Source organism: Mytilus galloprovincialis, chromosome 1, assembly GCF_965363235.1.
Source record: "Mytilus galloprovincialis chromosome 1, xbMytGall1.hap1.1, whole genome shotgun sequence".
Taxonomy (NCBI): domain Eukaryota; kingdom Metazoa; phylum Mollusca; class Bivalvia; order Mytilida; family Mytilidae; genus Mytilus; species Mytilus galloprovincialis.
The window spans coordinates 83,119,699-83,138,335 of NC_134838.1; the positions used below are offsets into that span (position 1 = coordinate 83,119,699).

An 18,637-nucleotide genomic window follows, 5' to 3' on the forward strand; every position below is an offset into this window, starting at 1 on the left:
ATTTTATACGCTGTAAGTATGCAGTAAACTCTTATCGTTTTCTTAATATGCAAGCTTGAAATTGCAGCGTAATTTTTTTTTGCACTTGGTGACCTTTGACCTTGGGTGCAAATTAAAGGTCACATGAACTTAAGATTATTGGTGTAGGTCCCAAGTCTTTACGACTTCCGGTTCTCGAGATACAATTTTTCAAAAATTGTGTATATTTTTTCAAGGGAAATAACTCCTTATAAGGGTTAACAACAAAATGATTGTATATGTTTATTATCATTGCAATCTGGTCTTGTACATGTTGCCGTTTTCAAATCGATTCTATCTTGAATACTTTTTGAGAAAAATGTAAAAGAAAGAAATTGCTTCAAAGGGACGTAACTCTCATAGGGAATGATGAAATCCTTAGCAGCCTCATATGGTAACACATCATGATGAGATCTAACTTTTGTCCAAATAAGGTCATGATATCTTTAAAAACAACGAGGGGGGGCCATGTCGAAAAAAAACAATAAAAGGGAGATAACTTCTAAAGGGGATGATGAAATCCTACACAGCCTCATCTGGTAATACTTCATGATGAGGTCTACCGATGGTCCATATTTGGTTTTGATAACTCGAATAGAAACGAGGGGAGGCCATGTCAAACAAATGCTGGATGAAAAAAAAAAAAAAAAAAAAAAAAAAAAAAAAAAAAAACTAGTATCTCAATTGTTTGTAAAACAATTGAAAGGTCTTTCCTGTAAAAGTGATGTTTTCGTATTGTACTTTGTACGACCTTTCGTTTGATATACGACAAGCACACCTTCTGAAACTTTTCGCTTATTACACTTAATGACCTCATCCGTCTACATTTTTGAAATCGGAATTATGATATATGGAACAGAGTAGATGAGCTTTCGTTTGATATGCGACAACACCATGTTCTTGAAAGTTTGAGTTTTGCACTTAATAACCCTATCCAACAAATTTTTGGAGGTCGGGAATTTGATATTTCAAATGTACACATCATGACCTTTCATTTGATATACAACAACCCTACCTTAAAAGAACATTTATTTTTTGCACTCAATGACCCCATCCAACCCATTTTTGGGAGACGTCAATTTGAAATTTGAAATGTACGCTTTATGTTCTTTCATTTGATATGCGACAACCTTACCATCTCAGAAATTTGAATGTTTGCACTAAATGACCCCACCCGTCCCCCTGGGATGAAAAGGGGGTTTAAAATTTTCATTTTTAAGTAGAGTTTATTAAGACCTTCAATTTGATATATCAGATGACCCCATTTGACAAAGTGCAAATAATGATGCAATATCAATTATATAAATAGAAGTTATGAAACTTACAAAGTCAATGCAAAACTTGAAAATTTCAAATTGATTTTTTGGTGTTTTTTTCCATGGAATGTTTTTGGTATTTGGTCAAACATATAACTATGTCAACCTCTTCAATTTCTAAAACATTTTAAGTGGTAATCTCTTGATGATTCAGAAATACATGCCTCCGCTCGAAAAACTTCAAACTGCATTATCTCTAAAACGACAATAGATATCTCAAATCTGTTAAATGATAAATGATCTACAGTTGAAGGACAACATTATAGAAAAAGAATTGGGACAATTTCAAAGTTCACCAAGGTCACAATTAATCATCAAATATATGATGCAATACAAAACTTGAGAACCGGAAGTCGTAGAGACATGGGACTATCACCATTCAACTCAGGACCACTTGACCTTTCAAATATTACTAGGTCAAGGTCATAGTAAAATGTGAAGGTCAAGGTGAAATTTCATCATGACCTGACATTGACCTCAAATTGAAGGTCTTGAACTACTGATCATCTTTGCAGTTTATAGTAGGTTGATATCTGTTACCTTTTAAAAGATATACACACAATACTATACTTTTAAGAATCATCCCGTCGTAACTTTTGAACAGACAGTCGGACTCTTTTGAGGTCAGTGTATAAAATGTAGAGCTCGTCGAGAGGAACATTTTATACGCTGTAAGTATGCAGCAAACTCTAATCGTTATCTTAATATGAAAGCTTGAAATTGCAGCGTAATTTTTTTTTGCACTCGGTGACCTTTGACCTTGGGTGCAAATTAAAGGTCACATGAACTTAAGATTATTGGTGTAAATCCCAAGTCTTTACGACTTCCGGTTCTCGAGATACAATTTTTCAAAAATTGTTTATATTTTTTCAAGGGAAATAACTCCTTATAAGGGTTAACAACAAAATGATTGTATATGTTAATTAACATTGTCATCTGGTCTTGTACATGTTGCCGTTTTCAAATCGATTCTATCTTGAATACTTTTTGAGAAAAATGTAAAAGAAAGAAATTGCTTCAAGGGGACATAACTCTCATAGGGAATGATGAAATCCTTAGCAGCCTCATATGGTAACACATCATGATGAGATCTAACTATTGTCCAAATAAGGTCATGATATCTTCAAAAACAACGAGGGGGGGCCATGTCGAAAAAAACCAATAAAAGGGAGATAACTTCTAAAGGGGATGATGAAATCCTACACAGCCTCATCTGGTAATACTTCATGATGAGGTCTACCGATGGTCCATATTTGGTCTTGATAACTCCAATAGAAACAAGGGGAGGTCATGTTAAACAAATGCTGGATGAAAAAAAAAAAAAAAAAAAAAAAAAAAAAACAGGAGAAAAACAATAAGGTCTTTCCTCACGGAGAGGAAAGACCTTAAAAACAGGAGAAAAACAATAAGGTCTTTCCTCGCGGAGAGGAAAGACCTTAACTAGTATCTCAATTGTTTGTAAAACAATTGAAAGGTCTTTCCTGTAAAAGTGATGTTTTCGTATTGTACTTTGTACGACCTTACGTTTGATATACGACAAGCATACCTTCTGAAACTTTTCGCTTTTTACACTTAATGACCTCATCCGCCTACATTTTTGAGATCGGAATTATGATATATGGAATAGAGTAGATTAGCTTTCATTTGATATGCGAGAACACCATGTTCTAGAAAGTTTGATTTTTTGCACTTAAGTACCCTATCCAACTAATTTTTGGAGGTCGGGAATCTGATATTTCAAATGTACACATCATGAACTTTCATTTGATATACAACAACCCTACCTTAAAAGAACATTTATTTTTTTGCACTAAATGACCCCACCCGTCCCCCTTGGATGAAAAGGGGGTTTAAAATTTTCATTTTTAAGTAGAGTTTATTAAGACCTTCAATTTGATATATCAGATGACCCCATTTGACAAAGTGCAAATAATGATGCAATATCAACTATATAAATAGAAGTTATGAAACTTACAAAGTCAATGCAAAACTTGTAACTTGAAAATTACAAATTGATTTTTGGTGTTTTTTCCTTGGAATCTTTTTGGTATTTGGTCAAACATATAACTATGTCAACCTCTTCAATTTCTAAAACATTTTAAGTGGTAAGCTCTTGATGATTCAGAAATACATGCCTCCGCTCGCAAAACTTCAAACTGCATTATCTCTAAAACGACAATAGATATCTCAAATCTGTTAAATGATAAATGATCTACAGTTGAAGGACAACATTATAGAAAAAAAATTGGGACAATTTCAAAGTTCACCAAGGTCACAATTAATCATCAAATATATGATGCAATACCAAACTTGAGAACCGGAAGTCGTCGAGACATGGGACTATCACCATTCAACTCAGGACCATTTGACCTTTCAAATATCACAAGGTCAAGGTCATAGTATAATGTGAAGGTCAAGGTGAAATTTCATCATGACCTGACATTGACCTCAAATTGAAGGTCTTGAATTACTGATCATCTTTGCAGTTTATAGTAGGTTAATATCTGTTACCTTTAAAAAGATATACACACAATACTATACTTTTAAGAATCATCCCGTTGTAACTTTTGAACAGATGGTCGAACATTTTTGGACTTATTATATAAAATATAGAGCTTCTCGAGAGGAACATTTTATACGCTGTATGTATGTAGCAAAGTCTTATCGTTTTCCTAATATGTAAGCTTGAAATTGAGGCGTAATTTTTTTTCGCACTCTGTGACCTTTGACCTTGGGTGCAAATTAAAGGTCACATGAACTTATTATTATTGGTGTAGGTCCCAAGTCTCTACGACTTTTGGTTCTCGAAATAGAATTTTTCAAAAATTGGCACAATTTTTCAATGGGAATAACTCCTTATAAGGGTTAATAACAAAATGATTGTATATGTTCATTAACATTGCCATCTGTTCCTGTACATGTTGCCGTTTTCAGATCGATTCTATCTCTAATCCTTTTTGAGAAAAATGCAAAGGAAAAAAATTGTTTCAAGGGGATATAACTCTCATAGGGGATGGTGAAATTCTATGCAGCCTCATATGTTAATACATCATGATGAGATTTACCTTTGTCCAAATAAGGTCTTGATATCTTTAAAAACAACGAGGGAAGACTATGTTGAAAAAAATCTATAAAAGGGAGATAACTTCTAAAGGGGATGATGAAATCCTACAAAAGTTAATCTTGTAAAAGTTTATTATGAGGTCTATCGAGGGTCCATATTTGGTCTTGATAACTTCTACAGAAACGTGGGGAGGGCATGCCAAAAAAATGTTGGAAGAAAAAAAGGAAAAAAAAGAAAAAAAAACATTAGAAAAACAATAAGGGGTTTTCTCGCGGAGAGGAAAGACCTTAAAAAAAAACATTAGAAAAACAATAAGGTCTTTCCTCGGGAAGAGGAAAGACCTTAAAAAAAACATTAGAAAAACAATAAGGTCTTTCCTCGCGGAGAGGAAAGACCTTAATTAAAGACCTCATCCGCCTACATTTTTGAGATCGGAAGTATGATATATGTAACACAGAATAGATGAGCTTTCATTTGATATGCGACAACGCCATGTTTTAAAAAGTTTGATTTTTGCACTTAATAACCCCATCCAACCAATTTTTGGAGGTTGGGAATTTGATATTTCAAATGTATACATCATAACCTTTCATTTGATATACAACAATCCTATCGTAAAAGAAAATTTATTTTTTGCACTCAATGACCCCATCCAACCAATTTTTGGAGGACGTAAATTTGAAATTTGAAATGTACGCTTTATGTTCTTTCATTTGATATGCGACAACCTTACCATCTAAGAAATTTGAATGTTTGCACTAAATGACCCCACCCTTCCCCCTGGGATGAAAAGGGGGTTTACAATTTTCATTTTTAAGTAGAGTTTATTAAGACCTTCAATTTGATATATCAGATGACCCCATTTGACAAAGTGCAAATAATGATGCAATATCAACTATATAAATAGAAGTTATGAAACTTACAAAGTCAATGCAAAACATGAAAATTTCAAAATGATTTTTTGGTGTTTTTTTCCATGGAATGTTTTTGGTATTTGGTCAAACATATAACCATGTCAACTTCTTCAATTTCTAAAACATTTTAAGTGGTAAGCTCTTGATGATTCAGAAATACATGCCTCCGCTCACAAAACTTCATATTGCATTATCTCTAAAACGACAATAGATATCTCAAATCTGTTAAATGATAAATGATCTACAGTTGAAGGACAACATTATAGAAAAAGAATTGGGACAATTTCAAAGTTCACTAAGGTCAGAATTTATCATCAAATAAATGATGCAATACAAAACTTGAGAACCAGAAGTCGTAGAGACATGGGACTATCACCATTCAACTCAGGACCAATGGACCTTTCAAATATCACAAGGTCAAGGTCATAGTATAATGTGAAGGTCAAGGTGAAATTTCATCATGACCTGACATTGACCTCAAATTGAAGGTCTTGAACTACTGATCATCTTTGCAGTTTATAGAAGGTTGATATCTGTTACCTTTAAAAAGATATACACACAATACTATACTTTTAAGAATCATCCCGTCGTAACTTTTGAACAGACAGTCGGACATTTTTGGGCTTAAATATAAAATGTAGAGCTTGTGGAGAGGAACATTTTATACGCTGTATGTATGCAGCAAAGTCTTATCGTTTTCCTAATATGTAAGCTTGAAATTGCAGGGTAAATTTTTTTTGCACTCTGTGACCTTTGACCTTGGGTGCAAATTAAAGGTCACATGAACTTAAGATTATTGGTGTAGGTCCCAAGTTTCTACGACTTCTGGTTCTCGAAATACAATTTTTCTAAAATTATGTACAATTTTTCAAGGGGAATAACTCCTTATAAGGGTTAATAACAAAATGATTGTACATGTTCATTAACATTGCCATCTGTTCCTGTACATGTTGCCGTTTTCAAATCGATTCTATCTCTTATACTTTTTGAGAAAAATGCAAAGAAAATAAATTGTTTCAAGGGGATATAACTCTCATATGAGACGATGAAATCCTATTCAGACTCACATGGTAATACATCATGATGAGATCTACATTATGTCCATTTAAGGTCATGATATCTTTAAAACCAACGAGGGGGGGCCATGTTGAAAAAAATCAATAAAAGGGAGATAACTCCTAAAGGGGATGATGAAATCCTTAACAGGGTCATTTGGTAATACATCTTGGTAAGGTCTAGCGATGGTCCATATTTGGTCATGATAACTTCAACAGAAACAAGAGGTGGGCATGCCAAACAAATGTAGGAAGAAAAAAAAGAAAAAGAAAAAGAAAAAAAAACATTAGAAAAACAATAAGGTCTTTCCCATGTAGGGGAAAGACCTTAAAAATATACAACAACCCTATCGTAAAAGAAAATTTATTTTTTGCACTCAATGACCCCATCCAACTTATTTTTGGGGGAGATCAATTTGAAATTTGAAATGTACGCTTTATGTTCTTTCATTTGATATGCGACAACCTTACCATCTGAGAAATTTAAATGATTGCACTAAATGACCCCACCCGTCCCCCTGGGATGAAAAGGGGGTTTAAAATTTTCATTTTTTAAGTAGAGTTTATTAAGACCTTCAATTTGATATATATGAGGCCCCCATTTGACAAAGTGCAAATAATGATGCAATATCAACTATATAAATAGAAGTTATGAAACATACAAAGTCAATGCAAAACATGAAAATTTCAAATTGATTTTTTGGTGTTTTTTTCCATGGAATGTTTTTGGTATTTGGTCAAACATATAACTATGTCAACCTCTTCAATTTCTAAAACATTTTAAGTGGTAAGTTCTTGATGATTCAGAAATACATGCCTCCGCTCGCAAAACTTCAAACTGCATTATCTCTAAAACGACAATAGATATCTCAAATCTGTTAAATGATAAATGATCTACAGTTGAAGGACAACATTATAGAAAAAAAATGTGGACAATTTCAAAGTTCACCAAGGTCACAATTAATCATCAAATATATGATGCAATACAAAACTTGAGAACCGGAAGTCGTAGAGACATGGGACTATCACCATTCAACTCAGGACCACTTGACCTTTCAAATGTCACAAGGTCAAGGTCATAGTATAATGTGAAGGTCAAGGTGAAATGTCATCATGACCTGACATTGACCTCAAATTGAAGGTCTTGAATTACTGATCATCTTTGCAGTTTATAGTAGATTGATATCTGTTACCTTTTAAAAGATATACACAAAATACTATACTTTTAAGAATCATCCCGTTGTAACTTTTGAACAGACGGTCTGACATTTTTGGGCTTATTATATAAAATGTAGAGCTCGTCGAGAGGAACATTTTATACGCTGTATGTATGCAGCAAAGTCTTATCGTTTACCTAATATGTAAGCTTGAAATTGCAGCGTAATTTTTTTTTGCACTCAGTGACCTTTGACTTTGACTGCATATTAAAGGTCACATGAATTAAAGATTATTGGTGAAGGTCCCAAGTCTTTACGACTTCTGGTTCTCGAAATACAATTTTTCTAAAATTATGTTCAATTTTTCAAGGGGAATAACTCCTTATAAGGGTTAACAACAAATGATTGTACATGTTCATTAACATTGCCATTTGTTCCTGTACATGTTGCCGTTTTCAAATCGATTCTATCTCTTATACTTTTTGAGAAAAATGCAAAGGAAAAAAATTGTTTCAAGGGGATATAACTCTCATAGGGGATGATGAAATCCTATTCAGCCTCACATGGTAATACATCATGATGAGATCTACATTATGTCCAATTAAAGTCATGATATCTTTAAAACCAACGAGGGGAGGCCATGTTGAAAAAAATCAATAAAAGGGCGATAACTCCCAAAGGGGATGATGAAATCCTTAACAGGGTCATTTGGTAATACATCTTGGTGAGATCTAGCGATGGTCCATATTTTGTCTTAATAACTTCAACAGAAACAAGAGGCGGGCATGTCAAAAAAATGTTGGAAGAAAAAAAAAAAAAGAAAAAAAAAAGAAAAAGAAAAAAAAACATTAGAAAAACAATAAGGTCTTTCCCATGTAGGGGAAAGACCTTAATGAAAGGTCTTTCCTGTAAAAGTGATGTTTTCGTATTGTACTTTGTACGACCTTTCGTTTGATATACGACAAGCACACCTTCTGAAACTTTTCGCTTTTTACACTTAATGACCTCATCCGTCTACATTTTTGAGATCGGAATTATGATATATGGAACAGAGTAGATGAGCGTTCGTTTGATATGCGACAACACCATGTTCTTGAAAGTTTGATTTTTGCAGTTAATAACCCTATCCAACAAATTTTTGGAGGTCGGGAATTTGATATTTCAAATGTACACATCATGACCTTTCATTTGATATACAACAACCCTACCTTAAAAGAACATTTATTTTTTGCACTCAATGACCCCATCAATTTGAAATTTGAAATGTACGCTTTATGTTCTTTCATTTGATATGCGACAACCTTATCATCTGAGAAATTTAAATGTTTGCACTAAATGACCCCACCCGTCCCCCTGGGATGAAAAGGGGGTTTAAAATTTTCATTTTTAAGTAGAGTACATTTAGACCTTCAATTTGATATATCAGATGACCCCATTTGACAAAGTGCAAAAAATGATGCAATATCAACTATATAAATAGAAGTTATGAAACTTACAAAGTCAATGCAAAACTTGAAAATTTCAAATTGAATTTTTGGCGTTTTTTTCCATGGAATGTTTTTGGTATTTGGTCAAACATATAACTATATTAACCTAAAAAAAAGGGGGTTTAAAATTTTCATTTTTAAGTAGAGTTTATTAAGACCTTCAATTTGATATATCAGATGACCCCATTTGACAAAGTGCAAATAATGATGCAATATCAATTATATAAATAGAAGTTATGAAACTTACTAAGTCAATGCAAAACTTGAAAATTTCAAATTGATTTTTTGGTGTTGTTTTCCATGGAATGTTTTTGGTATTTGGTCAAACATATAACTATGTCAACCTCTTCAATTTCTAAAACATTTTAAGTGGTAAGCTCTTGATGATTCAGAAATACATGCCTCCGCTCGAAAAACTTCAAACTGCATTATCTCTAAAACGACAATAGATATCTCAAATCTGTTAAATGATAAATGATCTACAGTTGAAGGACAACATTATAGAAAAAAAATGTGGACAATTTCAAAGTTCACCAAGGTCAAAATTAATCATCAAATATATGATGCAATACAAAACTTGAGAACCGGAAGTCGTAGAGACATGGGACTATCACCACTTGACCTTTCAAATATTACAAGGTCAAGGTCATAGTAAAATGTGAAGGTCAAGGTGAAATTTCATCATGACCTGACATTGACCTCAAATTGAAGGTCTTGAACTACTGATCATCTTTGCAGTTTATAGTAGGTTGATATCTGTTACCTTTAAAAAGATATACACACAATACTATACTTTTAAGAATCATCCCGTCGTAACTTTTGACAAGACAGTCGGACTCTTTTGAGGTCGAGTATAAAATGTAGAGCTCGTCGAGAGGAACATTTTATACGCTGTAAGTATGCAACAAACTCTTATCGTTTTCTTAATATGAAAGCTTGAAATTGCAGCGTAATTTTTTTTTGCACTCGGTGATCTTTGACCTTGGGTGCAAATTAAAGGTCACATGAACTTAAGATTAGTGGTGTAGGTCCCAAGTCTTTACGACTTCCGGTTCTCGAGATACAATTTTTCAAAAATTGTTTATATTTTTTCAAGGGAAATAACTCCTTATAAGGGTTAACAACAAAATGATTGTATATGTTAATTAACATTACCATCTTGTCCTGTACATGTTGCCGTTTTCAAATCGATTCTATCTTTAATACTTTTTGAGAAAAATGTAAAAGAAACAAATTGCTTTAAGGGGACATAACTCTCATAAGGAATGATGAAATCCTTAGCAGCCTCATATGGTAACACACCATGATGAGATCTAACTTTTGTCCAAATAAGGTCATGATATCTTCAAAAACAACGAGGGGGGGCCATGTCGAAAAAAACCAATAAAAGGGAGATAACTTCTAAAGGGGATGATGAAATCCTACACAGCCTCATCTGGTAATACTTCATGATGAGGTCTACCGATGGTCTATATTTGGTCTTGATAACTTCAATAGAAACAAGGGGAGGCCATGTTAAACAAATGCTGGATGAAAAAAAAAAAAACAAAAAAAAAAACAGGAGAAAAACAATAAGGTCTTTCCTCGCGGAGAGGAAAGACCTTAACTATATAGTTTTCATGAATTTCACTAATCATAGTAAACAAAATATAAGGGTTATTTAAAAATACAAATGTCTATTTTTAAGTGCACCTATGCTAAACATTTTATCTTGAATGTAAAATGTTGCCAGTTAAAATGTTTATTCAAAGGTTTTTTTTAGATGATTAATGAGTACAAACATCAATAATAACTAGTATCTCAATTGTTTGTAAAACAATTGAAAGGTCTTTCCTGTAAAAGTGATGTTTTCGTAATGTACTTTGTATGACCTTTCGTTTGATATACGACAAGCATACCTTCTGAAACTTTTCGCTTTTTACACTTAATGACCTCATCCGCCTACATTTTTGAGATCGGAAGTATGATATATGTAACACAGGGTAGATGAGCTTTCATTTGATATGCGACAACGCCATGTTCTAGAAAGTTTGATTTTTGCACTTAATAACCCCATCCAACTAATTTTTGGAGGTTGGGAATTTGATATTTCAAATGTACACATCATGACCTTTCATTTGATATACAACAACCCAATCGTAAAAGAAAATTTATTTTTTGCATTCAATGACCCCATCCAACCCATTTTTGGGGGACGTCAATTTGAAATTTGAAATGTACGCTTTATGTTCTTTCATTTGATATGCGACAACCTTACCATCTGAGAAATTTGAATTTTTGCACTAAATGACCCCACCCTTCCACCTGGGATGAAAAAGAGGTTTAAATTTTTCATTTTTAAGTAGTGTTTATTGAGACCTTCAATTTGATATATCAGATGACCCAATTTGACAAAGTGCCAAAAATGATGCAATATGAACGATATAAATAGAAGTTATGAAACCTACAAAGTCAATGCAAAACATGAAAATTTCAAAATGATTTTTTGGTCTTTTTTTCCATGGAATGTTTTTGGTATTTGGTCAAACATATAACTATGTTAACCTCTTCAATTTCTTAAACATTTTAAGTGGTAAGATGTTGTTGATTCAGAAATACATGCCGCGGCTCGCAAAATTTCAAACTGCATTATCTCTAAAACGACAATAGATATCTCAAATCTGTTAAATGGTAAATGATCTGCAGTTAAAGGACAACATTATAGTAAAGAATTGGGACAATTTCAAAGTTCACCAAGGTCACAATTAATCATCAAATATATGATGCAATACAAAACTTGAGAACCGGAAGTCGTTATGACATGGGACTATCACCATTCAACTCAGGACCACTTGACCTTTCAAATATCACAAGGTCAAGGTCATAGTATAATGTGAAGGTCAAGGTGAAATTTCATCATGACCTGACATTGACCTCAAATTGAAGGTCTTGAACTACTGATCATCTTTGCAGTTTATAGTAGGTTGATATCTGTTACCTTTAAAAAGATATACACAAAATACTATACTTTTAAGAATCATCCTGTTGTAACTTTTGAACAGACAGTCGGACATTTTTGAACTTATCATATAAAATGTAGAGCTCGTCAAGAGGAACATTTTATACGCTGTTTGTATGCAGTAAAGTCTTATCGTTTTCCTAATATGACAGCTTGAAATTGCAGCGTAATTTTTTTTGCACTCGGTGACCTTTGACCTTGGGTGCAAATTAAAGGTCACATGAACTTAGGATTATTGGTGTAAGTCCCAAGTCTTTACGACTTTCGGTTCTCGAGATACAATTTTTCTAAAATTATGTACAATTTTTCAAGGGGAATAACTCCTTATAAGGGTTAGTAACAAAATGATTGTACATGTTCATTAACATTGCCATCTATTCCTGTACATGTTGTCGTTTTCAAATCGATTCTATCTCTTATACTTTTTGAGAAAAATGCAAAGGAAAGAAATTGTTTCAAGGGGATATAACTCTCATAGGGGACGATGGAATCCTATTCAGCCTCACATGGTAATACATCATGATGAGATCTACATTATGTCCAATTAAAGTCATGATATCTTTTAAACCAACGAGGGGGGACAATGTTGAAAAAAATCAATAAAAGGGAAATAACTCCTAAAAGGGATGATGAAATCCTTAACAGGGTCATTTGGTAATACATCTTGGTGAGGTCTAGCAATGGTCCATATTTGGTCTTAATAACTTTATCAGAAACAAGAGGCGAGCATGTCAAAAAAATGTTGGAAGAAAAAAAAGAAAAAGAAAAAACGGAAGAAAAACAATAAGGTCTTTCCTTTGTAGAGGAAAGACCTTAAATACACTACAGATAAAAAACAAAAATATATTTATAAGTAAGCATGTTTGCGTAATGTTTGTGCGTACTGTTTCATGGCAACCCATACATGCCATACGTACCTGTGTTTTAAAAGAATCTGCAAAAATGAATTAGTTAGAATGTTTATGATTACTCTGAAAGGAAACAGCATAGACATGTTAGACACACTAATAGGTGTCAGTATTCACCTCAGAAACTTACAAAACCTTTGAATAGACTTATTAAGAAGGGATATAATTACGATACTGTTGTCAAGTCATTAAAGATTGCATATTTTGGCGTTAATATTGAGTCACTGATAAGGTCTTTGCATCGGAACTAAACACATTTATTCTAAAAACAGTTGTTGGCATGACACGGGCTATGTTCTTCTCATATATGTTATGATGGTATGATACTAAACCCCTAACGGGAAGGATTGTGCCTGATGTTCATATGATGAAATCATAATCTTTCAGTCAGTTTAATTGAAGTCTGGAGCTGGCATGTCAGTTAACTACTAGTAGTCTGTTGTTATTTATGTATTATTGTCATTTTGTTTATTTTCTTTGGTTACATCTTCTGACATCAGACTCGGATTTCTCTTGAACTGAATTTTAATGTGCGTATTGTTATGCGTTTACTTTACTACATTGGTTAGAGGTATAGGGGGAGGGTTGAGATCTCACAAACATGTTTAACCCCGCCGCATTTATGCGCCTGTCCCAAGTTAGGAGCCTCTGGCCTTTGTTAGTCTATTATTTTAATTTTAGTTTCTTGTGTACAATTTGGAAATTAGTATGGCGTTCATTATCACTGGACTAGTATATATTTGTTTAGGGGCCAGTTGAAGGACGCCTCCGGGTGCGGGAATTTCTCGCTACATTGAAGACCTGTTGGTGACCCTCTGCTGTTGTTTTTTATTTGGTCGGGTTGTTGTCTCTTTGACACATTCCCCATTTCCATTCTCAATTTTATATGTTAGACACACTATACTGAATTTCTTCAATTTTCTTTCTTTACAATGTTCGCAAAGAAAAAGAAAATCACAATTAAAAAACACTGAACTCCAAGGAAAATTTCAAAAGAAAGGTCCATAATTAAAGGGTTAAATCAAAAGCTCAAACACATCAAACAAGTGATAACAACTGTCATATTCCTTACCTGGTACAGGCATTTTCTTATGTAGAACAAGGCGGATTGAACCTGGTTTTATAGCTAGCTAAACCTAGAAACTTGCCTTGATCAATTTTAAGATGATTGGTGCTTTTGAAACCCTCACTACATATATAGATTCGTATTCATTGGGAGAACTAATTTACGGTTGGTCTAGTGTAATTAACAAAATAGACATGCGTTTCATGTTTGTTTTTTTTGATGACTTTAGTTTGTATATAACATAGACTTATAATGAAAAATATTATTACTGGCTAATTAGCATTATAACAAATATACTAAATAGTACATTATGCACAGTTCAATCCAATCAGAAAACAAGGAAAAAATTATTTGAATGGTACCCTGATTATGTACGCAGATTAATTACGCAACACTCTTATTTTAAATTTATTTTGATTTCACCACCTGGATATAAATCGTGTTTATCATTTATGTCAATACGCATAAATCCAACAAACCTTTTAAAAAAGGGCATTTTTCATTATAAAAAGCATATATATATACATATATACCTTAATTTCAACATTTCTTTTAAATGACACAGACATAAGATTGTAATGCGACTTGTTAGAGAGTACAACCTTCAGTACTAGACAACAAGTGTGTACAAGGCGTTTTGGAGAACATCTTTCAATTTTTGATATTTTTACCTATTATGTCTGTTTGTTTTGTTCACGCATCTTTGTGAATATAATAAAATTTTATGCGACTGTCATACAAGTGAGAGATTTAGCTTGCTATACAATCAGGTTTAATCCACCATTTTCTACACAAGAAAATGCGTGTACATGATGTTATCCATTCATGTGATGTGTTTGAGCTTTTGATTTTGCCATTTGATCAGGGACTTCCCTTTTTGAATTTTCCTAGGAGTTCGGTATTTTTGTGATTTTACTTTTTTCAGTACTAATGCGCAAATTTGAATAGGGCTTTTGGGCAAACACAGACCTTAGAAAAGGGCTTTTAGGAGAAAGCAAAACTACTAATTAAGATTTCAAGTTTGAAAACGGCTTATTGGAGAAAACATATTTTAGTTCAAGACACCGAGCTTATACAGGGAGTTGACAGAGCATTACATTATGCACATGTGTACTTGAAAAACAGTCTTAATAGGGATTTTTTGGGAAACGCGAAATTAACTAATTTCAGTATGGATTTGGATCATAATTAAAATAATGGGTACATGTTTTGTTTCATGTAGGAAGTGGGATAGTGTTTGCAAATGGAGATGAATGGAAGGGAAGGAGGAAATTCGCTTTACAAGCAATGAGAGATTTTGGTGTTGGAAAGACTTCACTTGAAGAAAAGGTTTTAGAAGAAATGCAGAATATTGCAGACGATCTTGAAAAAACGAAGGGAGCTGAGATAACTGATGTTAAGACAATGATGTTAAAGGCTAGCTGTAATGTCATACATAGCCTAATATTTGGATATAGGTAAGTACTCGTCAGCTATATCCATCAATATGAATGTAATAGGTGACATAAGGTTATCTGAAAAAATATTAGAGTAGGTTTATGGCTGTTATGTCTGTTTTTCCCCGTTTAAAAGTGAATTTCAGGAGTTGTGGTATTTTTGAAGGAGAGATGGAAGATATCAAAGGAGCATTCAAACTCAACAGTCGAAAATAAACTGACTACGTCATGACTAAAAATGAAAAAGACCACCAGACAAAGAACACGACGCAATACACAACATATAAAACTGAGCAACAGAATCCCCACCAAACACTAGGGATGGCGCATGAAGAGCAAGCATATACTGCTCCACATGTGGGACCCGTCGTATTGCTCATATTTTTAGTACAAACCCGGTGATAAGTGTAATTCGGGAGGGCAATTTCGGGAAAAGGGTACTTGATTGTAGTCACGACAATTGGAAAATGTCTGTCGTCATTAACTAAAAGTCACTGAAATACATGCTGTTTTTTAGCCTATCAACTCATGTAGTTTTACAATAAGCTTTTGCGCAAATTTACCATTCTGTCATTGCTATCCACAAAACCAGGTTCAACCAACCGGGTTTGTTTTCATAAAATGTCTTGTATCAAGTCAGGGAAATGGCAGTTGTTATCTTATAGTTCGTTTCTGTGTGTGTTGCATTGTCGTTTGGTTTTTTGTTGCACTTCAGTGTTTCTGTTGTTTTTGTTGGTTTCCTCTAATAGTTGATGTGTTTCCCTAAGTTTTTGTTTGTAACTCTGATTTGTTTTTCTCTCAATCGATTTATGACTTTCAAACAGTGGTATACTACTGTTGCCTTTATTTTACCTGGCATTTTCTTTTTTGTATTTGGCAAAGAAGGATGTGGCTTACGCAATACTTCTTTGTGTGGTTCTATTTCGCCTGAACTGCATATTTTAGTTAAAGGTTAATAATGCTAACTGGGATATTTTTTCTCTGAAATTGTGATATATACAAATGTGTAATACATATGCTGCTGTCTTAAATAAATTGATACAAAAATTATACATAAACATGAGTAATGTTGAGTTATTTTATCCAATTATCGATTAACAGCAGGCGAAATCATGCCACATCGTTCGTTGTAAACGGACTTTGAATACATGTACATGAATGAATTAATGAATATGTGTCTTTTTATTATACATTTTACTTAGCAATCATTGTTTGTATTACTTTTCTTCTTTTCATGTTTCGTTTCGAATTCAAACAAATGTGGGATTTACAAATAATTAAAAGCTGATAGACAACAGATATCAGAGTTTTCCAATAAAAATAACTCATTTATCTTTTCCTAATGTATTTGGGTAGAAATATGGATAGACGACATAAAACATTATTCAAATTCACTTAACATTACATTGAATCAAATTCCCGAGAAATTCTGTTGTTAGTTTCAGAGAATCAGAATTTGACATATTTCTAATACAATAGTGGAAAATTGTTACTCCTCCAGGTGTTACTAAAATAGATAAAATAATAGTTATCAAGACATTTTCTTTATTCCTAATTTGAATAATTGTACACGCACATGCTGTAGATATACCTCTTTAAACATTACCGTATTTACTTTGCTGAAATCATAATTTCAAACAAATTCAAATGTCGAATCAATAATTGAATATGTACACCAAGTTGAGATGTGAGGACGGTGGTGACACAGACAGACGGACATATCCCGAATAAGACACAACAATTCATTCTCTTTCAGAGTCTTTAATAATCCAAGACACAAGGAAAATCGCCCCATCTTACAGTATAAAAGTTGATACACAAACTCCCAGATTATCTTGACCAACTAACTTTTATCAGAAAGTTTAATTACATAACAAAAGAGGGACGAAAGATACCAGAGGGACAGTCAAACTCATAAATTGAAAATAAACTGACAACGCCATGGCTTAAAAAGAAAAGGACAAACAGACAAACAATAGTACACATGACACAAAATAGAAAACTGAAGAATAAGCAACACGAACCCCACCAAAAACCAGGGGTGATGTCAGGTTCTCCGGAAGGTTAAGCAGATCCTGCTCCACATTTGGCACCCGTCGTGTTGCTTATGAGATAACAAATCCGGTAAATAGTCTAATTCGGTAGGTCACATTTATGAAAGAGAAGGGGATTGTAGTTACGACGTAAGGAACATATCCTTTGTGAAACGGTTATTCCATAACGGTCAACCAACTCGTGATGGCGTCCGTAAAATTTACGAAGAGATGATTTCAACTTCACCATTTGGAACTCTTGATTTTGACAATAATCCCTTGATTACTGGAAACCCGCCAAGAGGTACAATATCCTTTGGGTTTTACAGTCTTTGAGGTAGTATATGATTTATTAATCCGAAAAAATGTGTTCAGTTGTGCCATACCTCTAAGAATTGATCTGCATTCTATTTATTTGATGTATTTTCTTTTTATGTTTCAGATACAAACATGACAATGAATCCTTGCACAAACTCATCAAGACAATTGACGAAATATTTTCAGGTCCTGGTCCTTTGACAGCGACTGGAATATTTCCCATTTTAAACTTTCTTACGGTAAGCTGCATATTTTCAAATTATTCTAGTTAAATTCATTTATTTCTTTCAAAAATTCAAGGCAAATACATTCCTTTTTTATAAACTGTTGTCAGTTAAATGTAAAAGTATATCATCATATTATCAATTATGTATTTATCCGTATAAATCCGTCCACATCACTATTTAGACGAACCATCACAGGTACGTGTCTCAGAAAATAATTCCTACATACATTATTATAACACACAGGCACTTGTCTCAGTAAACAAATGTCATGTATACCTTAATGTCTTGTGTTATGTTAAGGTATACAGAAAAAAAGTTCTGAGACAAGCAACTGTAATATTAAGGAATATAGGGGAAAAAATTCTAACACAAGTGCCCGTGAAAAGCATGTGAAGTTGACTATAGCAGATCGCCATTTTGACATGACGCCGACAGATTGCATCAGCGGTCGATTTGGCGATTAGGTCAGTTTAGGAAGATCTACTAACCATAAGTCAATGAAAACGTATGTGCAATTGGTTTACAACTGCATACGCAGTTTCATACCCAGCATCTCATTATAATGGAGATAAGTTGGCCTCTTTCCCTCATGATGGTCCCACTTTTGCATTTTGTACTTAAAAAGCAGGCATTGGTAATG

The 18,637-nt window shown here is 33.4% G+C and overlaps 1 protein-coding gene across 1 annotated transcript in view; it reads left to right on the top strand.

Moving 5' to 3' along the window:
• LOC143042173 (cytochrome P450 2C29-like) overlaps positions 1–18,637 on the top strand; it is a 45,930-nt gene that overhangs the window by 17,479 nt on the left and 9,814 nt on the right. Inside the window, exons 2-3 of the mRNA XM_076214446.1 lie at positions 15,206–15,440; positions 17,895–18,009. Coding sequence (XP_076070561.1) covers positions 15,206–15,440; positions 17,895–18,009 — 350 coding nt within the window. The remainder of the gene's footprint in view (positions 1–15,205; positions 15,441–17,894; positions 18,010–18,637) is intronic.